Source organism: Dromaius novaehollandiae, chromosome 8, assembly GCF_036370855.1.
Source record: "Dromaius novaehollandiae isolate bDroNov1 chromosome 8, bDroNov1.hap1, whole genome shotgun sequence".
NCBI classification, from domain to species: Eukaryota; Metazoa; Chordata; class Aves; order Casuariiformes; family Dromaiidae; genus Dromaius; species Dromaius novaehollandiae.
Window position 1 is genome coordinate 35,949,861 of NC_088105.1, and position 18,829 is coordinate 35,968,689.

At 36.1% G+C, this 18,829-nt stretch overlaps 1 protein-coding gene across 2 annotated transcripts in view; it reads left to right on the forward strand.

The window, feature by feature from the left end:
• The window catches only part of SCP2 (sterol carrier protein 2), a 22,141-nt gene extending 6,036 nt beyond the window's left edge, over window positions 1–16,105 (forward strand). For both annotated transcript variants that reach the window (XM_026105429.2, XM_026105420.2), the window contains exons 7-16: window positions 566–629; window positions 974–1,060; window positions 1,672–1,822; window positions 2,700–2,847; window positions 5,627–5,734; window positions 7,667–7,820; window positions 11,849–11,942; window positions 12,492–12,621; window positions 14,004–14,083; window positions 15,206–16,105. In XM_026105429.2, coding sequence (XP_025961214.2) covers window positions 566–629; window positions 974–1,060; window positions 1,672–1,822; window positions 2,700–2,847; window positions 5,627–5,734; window positions 7,667–7,820; window positions 11,849–11,942; window positions 12,492–12,621; window positions 14,004–14,083; window positions 15,206–15,301 — 1,112 coding nt within the window. In that variant the 3' untranslated portion in view covers window positions 15,302–16,105. The remainder of the gene's footprint in view (window positions 1–565; window positions 630–973; window positions 1,061–1,671; window positions 1,823–2,699; window positions 2,848–5,626; window positions 5,735–7,666; window positions 7,821–11,848; window positions 11,943–12,491; window positions 12,622–14,003; window positions 14,084–15,205) is intronic.
• The last annotated feature ends 2,724 nt before the right edge of the window (window positions 16,106–18,829 follow it).

The window sequence follows — 18,829 nt, forward strand, 5'->3', positions numbered from 1 at the left end:
TAGATTTGTGACTGGTTGTTTGACAACAGCTTTTGTGTTTGATTTATTCAATGTATACAACTAGGCTAATGCTCCTGCTCTTTCTGACCCTCCCACGGGCCAAGAGAATTGTCTCCAAGGTAGTCTCTTTATTCTGCAGTATTCCAGCCTGTTGAGATCTTTTATTTCCGGTTAGTTTTAGACTAGTATATGGAAAAAACTTAGAGGCAATATATAAGTGTAGCTATTTTGTAGTGGATATGAAAATGAGTGTTCAAATTACAGTGATAAAGTAATGCTTCAAAATGTTTCTATTTTCCACAAGTTTATGTTAGTAAGTGTTAAATATCCAAGCAGGAAGTTCTTTTAGTTAGAGACCACTACAATTGGTTGATTTCTGTCTGAATTATCTCTCAATCTAATATGTGGACCTCAGTTGAGTTCTAAAGAAAGCTTTGATATGGTGAATCTCTTCTAAAGATGCTTGTGAAGGTCAAATTCTTGAGAAGTACAGTAATTAAAATGCTATGTTAATGCTGTTTTGGATGACTGTAGGTTCTCCACACAGCTTTCTTTCTCTTTCTAGGGACAAAACCAGAATACTTTGCAAAAATTGCATGGAAGAATCATAGCCATTCAACTAACAATCCGTGAGTACAGTACTATACCTCTATGTTGAACATAGGGTGCTTTTATTAAATTCACGTAAAAGTGAAAATTATTTATTTAAAAAAACAGCTTTGCAGAATGTATTCGTCACTAAGAAGTGAGAAAAAAAATATATAGTGTGTATAAATATATATATAAAACTATATAAAAATATATATAAATATATAAAAACATAAAAATATATATATTAAAAAAAATCCAGGATAAATTCTGATCCAATGCCTAGTACTCAGTAAAAACAACTATATAGTTGCCCGAGAGTGTGATGCTAGTATGAGTATTGCTGAGGACTGTACTAAAACTGAGACGTGTATGTTTCTCTTAGGTATTCCCAGTGCCAAAAGGAGTATACGTTAGATGAAGTTCTGCATTCTCGCAAAATTTTTGATTTCTTGACTCTCTTACAGTGTTGGTAAGAAAAACAACTTGGCCTCGTGAAAGATAAATCTTGAAATTAAAACAAACGTGACCACATACCTATTTAAATAAAAGTCTGTTTGCTTCTAAATTAAGGTACAGATTATTTTAAATATAACTTCTCATAAATAAAATATGAATCTCTGTCTTGACCAAACACTATCTAGATACTTGTTAACAGTATAATATAGTAAACTGAAATATTTTTCCTACTTTTGGACTCTTGATATCTTTCTGTGTCTTCTATTAATGTAAATCTGTTGCTGTTAAGTGTTATTTCTCCTCTTCAGCCTTTCCCATGTACACTTGCAAGGCTTGCTGTTACAATATTTTTAGCCAAGCAAGGGCTTTGTTTTTAATAATAATAATAATAAAAAAACTTAGTGAAGCATTTCTATTGAAATGTCATATTGTTCAAAAATCTATTATAAACATTACTGACAAATTTGAAAGCTGAAAGAGTCCAGTGAATACTAGTGAAATTTAGTTTCAAAGACATTTGCTAAACACAATTTTTTTTTTGTGTAGGTTTTTTTTAAGGTAATTTTGTGGAAAATCAGCATTAATAATACAGAATGAGGAAATAATTATTTTTCTTTCAATCAGTCCAACATCAGATGGTGCTGCAGCTGCAATTTTGGCTAGTGAGGAGTTTGTGAAAAGGCATAAGTTGCAGCCAAAAGCTGTGGAAATTCTAGCCCAGGTGATGACTACTGATTATCCAAGCACATTTGAAGAGAATAGTTGTCTGAAGGTGGTAAGTTTACAGTTTTGTGTTTTCTGATATTCTTCAGGGTGTGGGGTTTTGGTGGGTTGTAGTGATGTGTCTTTTTTGTTGTTTGTTCTATTTTTTTAATACCTGCTAGTCCTAATAATGCTGTAGATGTTTCCATGTCAGTAAGCACACAAATTATGATGAACATCAAAATATTGCGCTTTGGGCAGGTGAAGAGGGCAGACAGTACAGTGCTGGAGAAATCCTATTAACAGGCTAACAGAAATCTAATTTTTTAACAATTATTTAAATGCCACTTTTAAATACCATTTTAATCACTTGAACAAGAGGAAGTGTAATCTGTGTCATGAGAACCCGTTTCTTAAATTTCTCTGTTTTATTATAAGAGTAACAGAACTTTAAAATGATTTTATTTATGTCTGTGTAATATTGAAGCTGAAATAATCTGTCAGTTATAGTCCTGAGTACTAGCTTGATTAAGCAGAGCCAAATAGTTTCTTTTGTCATGTTCTGTTTAGGTTCTCAATAAAATTCTAGTAAGCAAAGGTAGCAAGACAGTTGCGGCAGAGTTTGAGGTCTGTTTCAAGGTTGTTGGTCTGAGTCATGCAAAGGAGTAATTTGGCTTGTTAGCAACGCTGGGAAAAAACAGAGGAAATGCCCCCCAAAAGATTCCACATACTGACAGTGAGATTTAGTTCATTATTTCTTTCTACAGAACTCATACCGTATAAAAATTAAAGGCTATGATATAAGATACATTAAGTTGAAATGCTACCTCCTGAAGGTTATCTTCACTTACAGGATATATAGAAAGTACATTAAACATTAGGTGTAGAAATGAAATCACTAGTTATGTTTCCTTCATGATATTTTAACTTATGATTTTGTCTTGTTGCAGGTTGGCTATGATATGACTAAAAAAGCTGCTAAAAAATGCTTTGAAAAAGCAGGCTTAAAGCCTACAGATGTTGATGTGATTGAACTCCATGATTGTTTCTCAGTTAATGAGTTCATTACCTATGAAGCCCTGGGACTCTGTCCAGAAGGTAATAGCATCAGTGAAGATTTTTGTTTTATTAAAATGTAAAACATAAAAAATATCTTTTTATCTGTTTATATAATTAGAACTTTCCTGAGTTCTGTACTGAAAGATCTTCTATATTTGAAAGCCTTATTAGCAAACCTCATAAAAAAGTAAAATGCAAGTTACCACTGTAGTAACATAAATATAAGACTTGCAAACTGTAGAACTGATATAACGAATGAGACTATTAATTTGCCTTCTACACTTAGTTAGAATTCAGAGTAAAGTGTTGGACGATTACACAAAATCATGTGATTAGCTTGTGCAGAAAGGGCTTTTTTAAGCAAATAGAGGAAGGAAATTAAAGATTCATCCTTCTCAGCGTTGAGCCATTTTTCAGGGATCACCTATGGAGGGCCTAACCAAATTATGTAACTTCGATATGGCTTTTTTTTTTTTTTAATCTTGAAATAACTGTATTTGGAAGTACAGAAAATTGTTATATAGTTAACTTCACAGGCACGTACACAACTTGCCAACAAAGTACAGCCAGTCTAAATTAGTGTAATTTAGTTGAAGTGCATTTACTATAGGCTAAATTGTAGAGGTATTTAGTTTTAGGGATATAAGTCAAATCATTAAACAATTCAGAATTTTTTTACTATACGTAAATAATCCGTTGCACTACTAGTACATTATTTAATGTATTCAGGCTCTAAATATATTATTGCCTTGTGTAAATCATCATCTTGACATAGCCTTTCTTTAATTTGTTCTTAAGTAATTTTGAGAAAATACCATACTTTTATCACTAGATGGTGTACCATATTAGTTCTGAGCATCTACATGTAAATCAAGAAGTTTATGAACCTGCAGGAAAACTTTCTTGTGTGTGTGTGTGTAGGTCTTCCAGTATTTGCCTTTGCTGAATGCTTGCTCTTTACTGCCTTCTTTGCTGTGTTCTTATGGTATCTACAGTAAAATGGAAAATGACTGCCATTATTCAAATGTGCACAGGTAGCATTGTAGCTTCATTCCTTTCATTGAATATACAGTAGAGTCCTAGTGATACTCCTATTTGACAAATAAATATTGTGTGTGTTAAGTTGGTAGCATTTCAGTGTGCAATTCTCACCCCTTTTTGGTCAGCCTGACCCCAGTAGTGTGAAACTTATCTTGAAGGATGGCTTAATTAGATGTGGGGACTAGTGGAATTGCGTAAAATACACTGGATTTAATGTGCAAGACTAACCAGGTGTTTGCATTTAATGAGAGAACTAAGTGTTCTAAATACAGGAAACTTGGCAGATCTTTTCTGGACTTTGACGTTGGTAAAGTAGGCTGAAGAAACTCGGATAAGAATAAGGGAGCAAGGGACTGGTTAGAGGAGAGAACTGTCTGCTGAAAGGATAGAAACTAACAGATTGGGAAGTTAAGCATTTCTAAACATTAATCTTGGGAGTGACTTTATTTAATGTCTTAATGGCAAAAATAGTAGGAATATTCTGATGTTTTACACTACATCAGGAAGCATTATTGCCAGTACAGGAGAGAATTAAAATAGTAATGAAAAATTAGATGGAAAGACTAGAGTAGTACAAAACAAAAGACCATCCACTTGAGCACTAACAGCAGCTAACTGTTGAAATTCAAGCTCATCATTTGGATATAGTTATAAGGAGGATAGTGATCTCACTGTAGTTATAAGGAGTGTTTGTAGCTTTCCTCTGAACTTCAGTAGTGTGGAACAAAGCTCTGGGGTCTCTGAAATACTGTTTTCAAGAAAGATACAGCATTCTAACGAGAGAAGAGTCACTGGTCAGAGGAACAGAGAGCTTACTTTTACAGCTCAGCGTGATTAGACTCACAAGCATGATATATTTGCATTTCTAAAGAGATTTTAAGTTGGCATAGAGAGAGAGCGCAAAGAGCTAAAGCTTTTTATTTTTTGCTATATCGTATTTATTATTTGCTATAAAACTAATAATCTGAAAACTGTGCCTATTTTTTTTTGTCAACCAAAACCTGTGAAACAAAAATAGCTAGAAGAGACCTTCCAGGACAGCATTGCAGTATGAGCATTGGCCACTTCAAATTTGAACAAGATCTTTATATGATCTAGTGGCCTTTGGTATTATGGGACATAGCTCAAGAAATTCCTGCCAGACCTATGCTATAGCCTAATTAATTACTGTATAACAGGAACAATCTCATGTTTCTTTTAACTGAGAATTAGAGGGATTTTTGGTAGAAAGTGATTTAATCCAAATACAAGGGATTTTGTTCACCTTTGCAAATTAATATTTACTTAATGTGTTCTATGAATCCTGATGCTGTCTAGGAGAATCTCTTTAAGTATTAGCTCTGCAGTATGTTGATGATATTCTTGCAAGTAATATTTATTGGAGATTTCAAAGCAAAACTATATTAAGAGTAGTCATAATTATGACTAACTTCTGTTTAAAAAACATAGTTTCCATTGTAATTTCATAATTAATGAACAGCATAATTGATTAAATCATAATACTGTAGAGCAATAAACCAGTTAATTAAAAAAAACTTTTATATAAACACTAGTCATTTTGCTTCTTTTCTGCATATTACACTTTCTCAAGGACTTTAAGCAAGTCTCGTTTATACAGCTTGGCCAATTTCAATTTGCTCTTTCTAAAATCTGTGTTCTGACACTTCTTGAGTTTTGTCTGACCTGAAATACATGCAATATCTTTGGTTAGTGACAGAACTGAAAAATGATTTTTGTAAACTAATGGACACTTTCTTTTATAAATACTGTTTTATAGGAAGAGCATGTGACCTGATTGACAGAGGAGACAATACTTATGGAGGAAAATGGGTTATTAATCCTAGTGGTGGCTTGATTTCAAAGGGGCATCCACTTGGTGCTACAGGTAATGCAAAAATATTTAATTTAGCCATGCCAATTGGATATGAAATACAGTTCTTGAGCAGATGCTTCCCACTTTTTCTTTATTAATGTTAACAGGACTGTACATTTGTCTTTATGAAATAAATGAAGGCTTGGATTATAGGATTCATAAGATAGAAGGAAGCTCTGGAATTGATTCTCATTTCTGGCTAATGCAAGCATTAGGGCAGGCTGGCAGGGTTGGTCAAATCAAAATACCTGGAGTGTGAATTTGATTCTTAGCACTAGTTTAATTTTAAGGTGCTGGTTTTTCTATTATTATTAAAAAATGGCAAAATAGCTTAACATTTTTTTTAATCACTGCTCAGTAGTGCAACTTCTGACGAATGTAGTTGCAATAACTATTTTCATGTGTTACTGTCCTTTATAATTTAGTTTTTTTCACATCTTTACTGCATCTGAATAGCCTGTAATAAAAGCTATTTCTGTTAAGCCTCAGATTTCCAAATACTTATCCGATGTTTACATCACAAGTTCACTGTTAGTCACTGTTTCCCAGCAACATAGGCTTTTGTTTTTTGTTTGTTTTTTTGTTTTCTTTAAACTGCTACACTTCCAAAAGCGGTGGCTGTTGGATAAAATGTGTTTGGATTTGTGAGAATATTTCACTTTCCTTGTTTGGAAATGAGAAGTCAGAAAGTTGGAGCAGAGGAAATTTTCTGAAACAATTGATCTTAATCTAAATAGCTGTAAATGTCTAGATAATCTGTAGTTAATTTGGCAGGAAAAAGAAAGTGTTAGAAAACTTTGGAAGAATAGCATTCCATTTAAATGAGAATGTGGGTATCTGCAACGGGATACAAGTGTTGCTAGTTCTGTGTTAAATTTTCATCACTTGTTCAATGGTAAATGTAGAGGCAGTTAGTAGTATTCATGCTTCTATTTCAATGGGATGGAGGGAAGAATCATTAAAATGCAGAAAATGGCATGTCTATGGACTGTCTTAATTTTGCTGTAAAACATTTTTGAGGCTAGTTATATACTAATCACAGGTCATATATGTCATCTTAAATTTCCAAACCATTCCAGGGCAAGATGCTCCACCATACACGTGAGGCTGAGAGAATGTATAGGGAAGCCGTTAAATCTCATGTGTAAGGCTAGAATTATTTAATAAGAAAACTTTTTACTCTTCATCATGTTTCACTGGGCAATTCATAAAATTCAGTGTGCAGACTGCTTGTGCATCTTGCCTAAAGGCCTATGCCAGGGCCTGGGGAAGGGACAGGAGGGGACGGAGTTCTGGGGATGATGAGGGAGGAAGAAATGTGCCTGCTGAGGAGCTGGGTCAGAATTGCAGAATAACTGATAGAAACTAACCGATAGAAAAATAATTGATGGAAGGAAGAGACAAAGGGTGAAAACGTAAATGCAATCTTAAAATCAGCTATAATGAAAATGCATTCCTATTCACTTCGGGCCTCCAGGGAAAAACCTTTTTAGATAACTGAGCTATCATGAATTAACCTACTCAGATCGTATTGCATGTGTTCATTTAATAACTTACTAGGGAAGGAAGTTTATAGACTATAACTGTGGTATGTTATTTCCATTAACCAGCTAAACATAGCAGTAACTTCAATCACAGTTATCAGTTGTGTTTATTACAGTTTTTTTTTTCTTCCATTGTAGTATAATACAAATTTCTTGTGTGTTTAATAGCATTTATATTGCAGGGAAAAAAAAACCCCAAAAACCACTTTTTCAGCAGATCTTGTGATTGTGTTTTTAGTTATGTAAGCTTTAACAAACTCATGTCGAATTCGGATTTCTACTCGGAGATTTATGCCAAGACTGCGCAGAGCGGTTTCACCTAATCCAAGACGCTTGGCTCTCTCTGACGGCTCTCCGGGCCCCTCCTGGGGGCCCGCGCGCTCTGTGCTCGATTTTGCAGGCCTGGCGCAGTGCGCCGAACTCTGCTGGCAGCTGCGCGGGCTGGCCGGGAGGAGGCAGGTCCCGGGGGCAAAGGTCGCGCTGCAGCACAACCTGGGCCTCGGCGGCGCCGCGGTGGTGACGCTCTACGGCATGGGCTTCCCCGGGGCCGCCAGGTGAGACCCCCCGAGACGGCTTGCTCTCCGGCTGCGGCCCTCCAGAGCAGAAGCAGAGGCAGGGCTGACTGCAAAATGCTTCCTCGGCCTTCACCTACAGGCGCTTGTGCTGCCAGCGGCAGCCTTCGCTGTGGGTTTAGTCCTGGCGGGGACTAGGATCGCGTTCACGGTGACTGTGTTCCCGTATCTTTCTGGTTCAGTACGAAAATGTCTTAATTAGTAGGAAAGAGCGGACATAGAATTATCGCTGATCCCTTAATATACATACATTGGAAAAACGGTGAGACTAACCAAGCTGCTGTAAAGCACCGTGAAAGCTACTGTATGTCCTCGCACCTCAAAATGGTGCGTGAGATTTAAACCTATAAAGGGCAAACACTCTAATGTACTTACGAAGTAACAGTGGACTTCTGTCAAATACTGGGAGCTTTTTGGGGTGGATGGGTGGGAGGACACTCTGAACTGGAAATTTGGAGTAAAACGGTAGTTTCTGTCTGTATTTGTAAAAGAGCAATTGCTTTGAGTCGTGGAAATGCTTCAGTGGGAAGACAATATCAGCAGTTTAGAGGTCAATATTTGTAATTGGAGTTCTTGTTTGAGATTTTGCCACCAACTTCTGTGAAGGCAGTCTATTGTTTAGTAGAAATGTAGTAATTTCAAAATCCATATGTTGCAAAATGTATTGCCTACTTTTTTGTTTACCAAGAGGAGCTTAATCATGTTATACATCATTGATGATGATGTGGGTACAAAGACTTGTCAGATGATTTTGATTACAAAATACTTCTTATATAAGAAGGTTTTTTTTAGCTTTTTTTTCCCCTTTGTACAAGAAAAATTGCACTAAAAACTGGCTCAACAGTTGGAATTGTTGTGTACCTGCAGCACTACAGGCCTATACGGAGATTATAACTTACACAGTGTCTTATTTCTGATGACTCTTACTGCATGTTGTTTGTAAGTTTTTGAAAAGAACAAAATATCCCATTTCTGGCTTGCATAATTTCCTATCTCCTAAGGAAAGGAAAAATACACTGCTAAAAGCAAATGACCAACCCCCCCCCCCCAAAAAAAAAAAAAACAGAACAGGCACTATGAAAGGGAATTATTGTTTCCAGGGACTTGTATTAAAAAAAAAAATTATCTGTGGGGAATACAGCTCTATGCTGGTTTTGTTGCTAAATCTGTTACTGGTTTCGTGAAGAATTTATTTCCAATTTTATGTATTTTTATATAATACAATTCTAAATCCTTGTTAGAATTCAGGCATGTAACTCATCCAGTACAGGCTAGAGAATTTGCCTTTGCAATTGTAGCAGACTTCAGAGTGAGATAGGAAAACACTGCTGTGAAGTCATCTTGTAATCTGCTATAATCCTATACTAGGATGGTTAGGGATTGGGAGAAAATACTGAAATTTTTAAATACATCAGTACATAGTTTCAGGAGAGACTTTGCTGGTATATACTCTCCTTTGTTTTCATTTTCAACCTTGTTTACAAAGATTGAGCTAGTCCTTGTGTTGTTTATGTTTTGATTTTTTTTAAAGCTTGTTGCCAATATTTTATATTTGCTCTAAAAACATATGGATGGTAAAATTATCATGTGGTAAACTTCTAGGAATAAATACTCCTCTCCCAACTCCTGTTTCTAATGTACATTTTAACTAAACTCATACAGTTCCTGGGAGGTGACGGTATACTCTCTGGAAGAGGTAATGAGAGCAGCAGTTTAACTTAGAGGGGCTGCACAGTAACTTTTTGTAGTAGAGTGTCAGAATATGTAATCCAATCCCTTCCTCAGTTTGCCAGAGGTTCGGCTATATGGTAGGATATGTTTGACAGAGGAAAATCATGTGTTTTCGTGGATTCTCTTCATATGCTTACAAAACTTGGCAGTGGGCATTGATCTACATTCCTAAATCTGGGGGAAAAACACTTTTATAGGTAATACATTATTTTACAGGTAATATACTGTTTTTTCCATTGCTTTGAGCTCTGTCCTTTAAAAAGCTTCTAATTTTATAGTCGAGGGAGTACATCGTTACATATTTGTGCACCATTAATGTTGAGATATTGAAAGTAGTGCCTTCCTTTCTGTTAGACGAAACTTTACATTTATAGATAATTTTTCTCCTAAAGACATTAAGCCTTGTTTGCGAAAGCTGACTTGACCTTCATTGCTATTGAGAATTTTGAAAATTCTGTCTCAGGGGCATCTCAAAGCATAGAAATCTTAGCAGTACCTATTTTGTAATATGAGAGGCTTAAAAACCCTTGTTTCTCTCAAAGGCTCTGTGTGCAGAAGATACCTGACATGAGGAGTTGCGCTAATGTATATCAGACTTTGGAATGAAACAGCTCAGCTAATCCGTTCAAGATAGCTGATGTAATTGAGTGATTTGTATATTGCGTAATTGGGGGAAAGGTGGCGGCAGTTTGTGTTTATGCAGATCTTTTGTAAGACTTTTTTTCTTTTGTAAGTTCACGTTGTATTGCTGGAGATTCAGATCTAGCTTGTAGTTAATGGCCTCAGTAATAGTTGCCATGAATGTAGATCAAGGGAAATGGCAGCAGGACTTGACTGATTTTTGGATTTTTTTTTTTTTTTTTTTTTTTAACAACAGTTCTGCTTTTTGATGACACCTTATGCATCTGCAATTTTACATCCTGTCAGTACAGCCTTGGTTTGCTAGCAAAGTTGATGTGTCTTCTTCATATGACACAGTGTCTACTATTGCTACTCTAGCAAAAATCTACAGGGATGTGTTGTGCTAGCAGTGAAGCAAAGCAGTTCTAGTAACAGTTCTGAAGTGATCCTGTCATTTCAACAGCATCACACCCATTCACAGTTTTGAACTGTGCTGCCAAGAGATGGTAGTAATTATAAACCTGTCTTTCCTGCTGCTCAAATTGCCTCTGCTTTGGACATGTTTCTCTGTAGTTGCTTCATTCTGGGTGCCCAACAGACCATTCAAGGTGGGCTACTTCTCCAGAACATCTGGAATCATACCTAGTATCTCTTTGTATCATCATATCAGTATCTCTTGTGACTGTTAGCAGCCCCATGTAAATTGGAGGGGAAAAGGAGAACAACACTGCTACTCCATGAGTGACTGATGTCTTACAAGAGCTGGAGCAGGAAAACTCAGCATTGGGTTTGGTGGTAAATCGTTGAGGAGAGACAATAAGATACAGGAAGAGCCTGCGAAGTGGCAAAAACTCTCATACACAATTGGACCCAAGGAGAGCTCTCAGTGCGAAAGTGGAAAGTAATTCGTCCATGATTCTCTATAAGGCTCAAGCTTGTTTCATATATGCAAAACCAAAATAATTTGCTTTTAATGTAGCTAGTTTGTCTTTAAAATATACTCAGCAAAATAAAATAAATTTAGAAAGTTTTAATCAACTAACTCATAGCTTCAAATGTCAGTTTGTATCTCAAATGAGACTTTCAAAGCAAGTCTAAAAATATTAAGTTACACTCATTTGAAAAAAAGACTTCAAGTTAGAGAGTCTTCTTTTTCTAGATAGTTACTGTAATGGCAGAATGAGCCTTCTGTCCTCTGCTATAGAGGCTAACAATTATTTTGAAGTTGTTAAGCAGGATAGTGGAAATCAGGACCATTTCTGGAAACAGGAGAACGAAACTTCTGGCACCATTTTATAAGGGGCTTTGTTTTGTCAAAACAAGGTAGTACTCTGAGATGGTATGTGTGCTGCTTTTCTCTCCACACATGGAGTGTGGCAATAATGTTTGCCTATTTTTCTTAAGATTTATGGTTTATCCTCGCTGTAAAATTAGTTTCCTGTCCACGCATGCAAAAACATCTAGATATTTGAAGTGCTTTTAACTTAGGCTGTCTCGCCCACCAGGGAATAAGCTTCGCTTGGATATGACATAATTATTCTATGCTATTGAAGTGTTTCAGTTTGGCTGTTCTCACTGAGGTTAGGCCTATTCAAGATAGTCTGAAGATGTTGGAAACACAATTAAAATGAAATAAATGAATGGCATTTTCATTCCAGCGACCGTCGTGTTGTGGCTGTGCCTCTCAGTGCAGCTGTTGATGGATTTAAGTCGCATCTCGTCTTCAAAGAGATTGAAAAGAAGCTTGAAGAGGTATTTGACTACTTGTTTTACCTATAACAGGGGATTTTAATTTATGACAGAACCTATGCCAAACCTGAAGGGAATATTGTAGCATCAATCGCTTTGTCAGTACTGCTTATTGAAACAAATGTTACCGCTTTGAATTTCACTGTGTCACAGATCTTATGCTGTGCATTCTGTGGCTTTTCAGATAGTTCCTGCCTGTGTACGGTAAAGGCAAGCCTAGATTGCGTGTGAGGAGCTTGCTGGTTAACATCAGGAATTTTTACTTTGTGTTGCTGCTTGCTTTGTCACTGTGATAAAAGAAGAAATTACGTTTTGTCAGACTTACAGCAACAAGACTGTTAAGCCAGATGCAGTTCTCTTACTTGATAGGTTTAGTAGAGAGAGATAGCAGTAGATTTTTTTGGTTATTTAAATGAAGTCTACTAGAGGGAAATAAATAGCTCTCTATTAATAGAAAGGGTAAGGGTTTTCTATTGCCCTCTGTTTAATTCAAACTATTTAAAAATAATTTTGAAGGAAATTAATAATTTGCATATTGTTTGCTCATTACAGGAAGGAGAGCACTTTGTAAAGAAAATAGGTGGTATCTTTGCCTTCAAAGTAAAAGATGGTCCTGATGGGAAAGAAGCAACTTGGATAGTAGATGTGAAAAATGGAAAAGGGTCTGTGGCTGTTAATTCAGGTCAGTGCTATTTTATTATGTCACTGCAAGAAACACATAAAGTGAATGAAAAGAATATCAATTCATATTCTGTTCAAACTATAGTGATCTTGAGCAAAAGAGGGGTAGAACTACCTTATTTTAAACCTCTTTTATTACTGACAGTTTTAATCCATGATGTTTAGAACAAAGATTTAAACGTATTCTACTCTGAAGTCTGTCTAGATATTTGCATGTTTTCCTAGAGGCTTCAGTCAGATGTTGCCTAGTAGTGTCATGACTCCTGCAGGAACCAGAATACCAAAGAAAGATGTTTACCAGTAATTTGTAGCCCATTCTTTGGTTGCTTGTTGGAGACACTGGTAGCTGGTGCATCTAATCAGTTACTTCTCCTTTGCAGCTTGTTAAACAATGAGGCTGGCTGATCTAAATACTGTACTAGCTGACATAGAGGTCCAGTTTGATTTTTATAAAAAAGGCAGGGTGGTGGTGGGGAACTCTCCCCAAAATTTTGGAAACAAAGGATTTGAACCCTTGTCATGAAAGTGTCTTGTCCTGTATCTGAAGTAATGCATCCCATTAACATAAATAAAAAGCCAAAGACAGCACTCTCCTCAGAATCTCATTATTTTATGATGGAGGTTCATAGAAGCTTTCAATTGAAAACATTACAGGGGATTTGATTTGCAATTCATTGATCTAAGATATTACAGAAAGAAAAGTACTGTGTTCTGTTGTATGGACAACCTTTTATCACAAGCTGAAGTTTATTAATAAAGATGAGTGCGGGAGAAGGTGTGTGTAATTTTTAGCCCTTTAGTATATATGTTAGTATATGAGAACTTATTAAAATATCTTTTCAGCTCATTTCTGGTAAAGGAGATCCAAAAAGCTTTTGGATTTGAATTAATATGAATGAGAACTTTCAGGACGCACATATTTTCCCATAGAAGTAAAGGGCAGGAAATGCCTGAAATTTCAGTGATAAATATCTTCAGGAAGTGTCACGGGCGAGAACACGTTTATTCTGAGTTAAACTTAATACTAGGAAATGTTCACAACAATCTTAAGTTTTATTAAGCTTACATTTGCAGTTAGTATTCTATCTAATTATAAGTGGGGGTTTTGGTTTGTTTGTTTTGTTTAAGCTAATGATTTTCCTTAGCGCCTTTCAGAAAGGTCAGTCTGTTTTCAGTGTTGGGATGGTCCATGCTACAAGGTGGCACAGGTCACTGTTGGCTATTGGAGAACTTTTTGCTGGTACTTAATAATGGCCCTTATTTGTGAGTGCTTTCGATACCTTTGCACTAACCTGTAGTATCAGGAGATTCTTTAGGGCGTTGCAGCTTGTATTACTGTTTAATCTCTCTGTTTGAATCTTTATGGTCAACCCTGTCTTGCAGATAAGAAGGCTGATTGTACAATTACAATGGCTGATGCTGATTTTTTAGCTCTGATGACTGGCAAAATGAATCCTCAGACAGTAAGTACAGCAAAGATGAAATAATAATAGGAGCTGCTTAGGGGAAACAAGTTTTTCCAGGGGATAACGTGACTTAAGGGAGGAATATCGGCCCTTTGTTAGAAGAAATGAGTGATAGGAAAAATCTTGATACTGGAAAGCGGAAATTGAGGTAAACATCCACAGAACATATAAGATTATTTTTTTTATTCTTCAGTGTGCTAAAAGCAGCCAGACCTACGAGTAAACCTGACCTCTAAGTTAATTTTAAGTTACTATTACATATTTGAGTTTGGAATGCTATATTATTCTTCTAGGTTTTTGGTCAGGTAATCACATGGTAATTAAAGAATTTCCACAAACTAAGAAGTGTTTTGTTCTTAACTATCGTATCTAGCAGAAGTTTGTAGGTAAAAATGTTTTAATTTATATATTACATGTTTATAGTTGGACTGTTTTAGTTAGGAAATTAAGAAGCAATTAGGATTTTCTATCTAAAACTTAAATATTTTAGTGCATGCAGTTCATGTTTTTACAAGATGGGGAGGAAAAAGACACAATATCCTTAACATGTCTGCTTTGCAAACTAGACTTGTAAAACCGAATTCAGCAGTAACAACAGTTGTTGTGGGGCAAGAGGGAGCAAGGAGTTTTAGAAATCAGTTGTGGCATCCGCCACATAAACAAAATACCAAATGTATTTTGTTTAGCTATCACAAATACACTAAGTATAAATATACAGCTTTCTAAGGGTACTGTTCTACCCTTTAGTGTCAGAAAATAATTTGTCGATGCATGCAAGGTGTCTGCTAGAACTGCTGGAATTATAAGGGTGCAGGCTAGGACCTGTGCATATGTAATAGCCCATTAGCTTGTGGAAAAGTCTTAAAATCTAAAGGTACGGTTTTGGATCTTTTTTCCCTCTTCTTCCACAAAACTTACAGGCATACTCAAGCATGAAAACTAGGAAGTGATGTACTGCAATGAAATTAGAATATTTATCACAGTCTTAAAATATTCAGAGTTGAAAATAGCATGGTGGAATAAAATATTTTGGTCCTCTTCCAATCATAAGTTTTGGGAAGGGTGTGCATCTGGGGAAATGTGTTGTATTGTGTTTCACACAATCTTTCTTCTTTTTAGGCTTTCTTTCAAGGCAAATTGAAGGTTTCTGGGAACATGGGCATGGCAATGAAACTTCAGAATCTACAACTTCAGCCAGGCAAAGCTAAACTTTGAGATCATTAGACTAAACCGTCAGCTTTGGGTATTTTTGACAAAAAATTGGAATGAAACTAGACGTTGGCAATAATATGGCACAGGCTGGACTTAATTGGACCTGTCTTACCTAAATCCTGTGGTTAAGAGACCTTAATACTCTTACAGAATTCCATCAATTTATGGCAAAGATTCTTAGGCTAAGCTTGAGGCATAAACTCTTACAAATGATATATGGTGGATATTATGTAAACAAAATTTCTGTTTTAACCAATATGAAATTTTTATAAAACTTAGGAAAGATGAATGAGGCTGCTTACTGTTCTTCAGGTTAGTTGGGAAGGCAGTGGGGAAGGTTATAAATAGTTTGACATATGAATTAAATGACTTGCGTTTTTTAAAAACCTGTAATAGCAGGTCATGGCTTTCAGACATCCATTCTAACAAATTTGCTGCTGCTTAAATTAAAATGGTGGGATTGCTAACAACATTTTTTTTAAAAATAGATTTTAGGGAATTTGCTATAAAATACTTTTCTTATTACCACTTTGGAATTAAAAAATAAATGAAAGCGTCCACAAGTAAGTTGGAACTAGAACATTGCTTTGAGATATACAGGATTTAATAATACTTTGACTTGAAGAAACATTACGTTCCCCAGGAGAGCAGGGAGGGAAACTGACCAGCACTTACCTTTTCTCTTAAGCAGTTCTGGAGTTGATCATTATGAAATTCTTATCAGTAATGTAAAAACTTTAACTTCTGCTTTGGGAAAATGTATTCTGGTTGGATGTTTAATAGATAATTAAATATACTTTTCCTGTTCTTCTGTGCGTCTCTTTTCCTTGAATTTGTAAATACGGATTTCAAAATCATGCATTAAGTTGATTATTTTATACAAATTATCACTAAGAGCTCTCAGTCAGTCATTTTCTACACCTCAGGCACTAAAACTAGATATGCCATAATCTACCTCTCAGTCCACTATATACACCTCTCATACATGGATCAGGACAAAGGAACTTCTCCATAAACTTTTACTTCCATGGCTTAACTAAAACCATGATTAAAAACGAACTAATTCAAGTCAGTTGAACTTATTCAATTGTTTTTCCAGTGTGGTTGGTTAACAGTGAGATTCCTTAAACTGTAAGAATGGCTACACTCGATCAGACTAAAAATCCATCTAGCAGACTACTTTTTCTGATAATTCATTCCTTGGAAGTAATAGTAAGACAGTCCAAACATCTGTTTGCCCAGAATACTTTTCTGGCTGCCAGTGATTATCAGCTCACAGATTTGAGCCAGCGTGCTATGTGTGTATCTAGTAGTTCTTGGTGGATTATTCTTCCATGATTTTGTCCAGTCCCTTTTTGAATCCTTGACAACCTTTTAGCATTTGTCAGAAACTTCCACAACTTACATACACATCATGTGAAATGAAATTTATTCTTTTTTTATCTTTGAAGCTCTAGTTCTATTTTATATCCCTTAGATTTTCGTAGTGGAAGAAACAGTGAACAACTTTGTCACTCCTGGTGCTTACGGTTCTGCACTATTGCCTTCAGGCTTCTCGGCTTGAAGAAGAGAACTTGGTTTGTTTAACTGTGCTACACAGATTAAACTTTTTACCATCCATGTTTCTTTTCTGTATGTTGTGTTCTGGTCACCCCATGGTAAAAAGCTTTCAAGATACAAGGGCGCAAATACAAATGCTTTTTCGCACCGTACCCCCCCCCGCCTTCTTATAGTTTGTTTTTTCTGAGCACTGCTGAGTTTTGAGTTGACATTTTCTTAGATCTCTTATAACTGAGGTCTCATTTCTTTTTCCATGTTAATTTACTACTTATTTCTGCACTATGAAGCTGGGACTTGTTTTTTCATTCTGTGTGCATCACTTGATTTACACTGAATGTCAACTGCCTGTTTTATGGTCCAGTCTGTTCAGACCTGCTGCAGCTCTTGTAGGTACCCCTTGTCTTTATTGCTCTGAATGAAAGAACTTTTATTGCCTCACTTTTATTGCCATTCCCTTTTCTAAGTCATTAGTTCAGTGCTGAATAGGACAGATCCTTGCTCCACTGAAAACTTTTTTTTAAGTCCCATCTGATCATACAAATCAGTCTCCTCTTGTGCACTTGTTTGATCCAAAGGATTGTAGTAGGTAGGAGTCATAACTCTCAAATAAAAGTAACTCGCCACAAAATAACATTTGCTAATATATCCACTGCTTTTCTTAATTTCAAGCCGTTTGGTTAATACGTTAAAGAAGGGTGAATTACAGAACTGCAGTAGTAATTTGGTACTTAAAATAACTTGCTCCTGTGTACAGGGCTAGGCGTTGCATATACAGCCTTTCATCAGCAAGCTTTCTGTCTTTTGAAATCACTGATACTGTCAGAGGTTTTGAGTATGTCTGTAATGCAAGCTAAGAACCCACCTGCTCCAAGAATTTTGAGCACAGAGTTCATATATTCAAGCTACCTCAACTATTCTATTGAAGAAATTACTTCTCCAAGCAGAATATTAAAGTGAGTATCATGGATAAATATTATTTTACATGTTGTTCTAAGTTGCCTTTTATATTTTTAATATTGTGTATTATTTATGATCCTCAGCAAATCTTTCATCTGTTTAAGCTGATCAAAGTCATCAATCACCTGATGCTGTGGTGAGCCAGTTTATGGAGCTGTATAGATAGAAGATTAATCTTACAGGAAGAAGATGTAGGAGTTTCTGGTGGTCCAGCTCCGTTTAGAATGAGATGAGAGCTAAGGTCAGGTGAGGGGAGGGGGGCGAGAATATGGAGTGTGAGGGAGGAGGTGAGAGAAGCTGGACTTGAGCAATTATGTCTTAGATAATCTTAAACTGTCAAGGAACTTAATTTTTTCCACATCTACCAGCCTTCCCTATTCTGTGGTGTTACAGAGATTGCATCCTCTATCTGTACCTATCACTACATCCAACTAATAACAGTATTTACATAATATCTGTTGCAAGTGCCCTATACCTGGAGAGCTAGTTGGAAACCTGAAGAGGTGGCTATCACTGAACATAGCAAAATGTAATTTTTGGTATCAAAGGCCTTGTTTAAAAAAATAAAACCAACAAATCCTAGTCCTCTAGGCAGGGGATTTAGTGTTCTCAGACTCCCGGTTTGCATGAGAGGAATTCTCGGCTTTAGACAGTAAAGCTTAGGGGGGTTCTTTCATGGATGAGTAAGGGATGATGAATACCCTTTGCTGCTTTTTGAAGAAGGCAATTAATATTTTTATCAACTGTGATTAATGTGTTAATTATTTGACAGCTAGAGATGCTGTCAAATTGGCAGATGTAATCTTATCTTTATGCATTTATGTAAAATTCACACAATTCTTTCAGTTGTGAATTTTCACAGTAAAGGAAAAAAGACTGGAACATGTTTTATTGCTATAAGAGAATCAGATGGATGTGTCTGAGTCTGGGCCAGTGAGCAGAGCAATGCCCGACTCGGCAGATCTGGCTTGCAGGAATTTCAGTGAATGCTTTGGTTTTGGAGCACAGATTGGG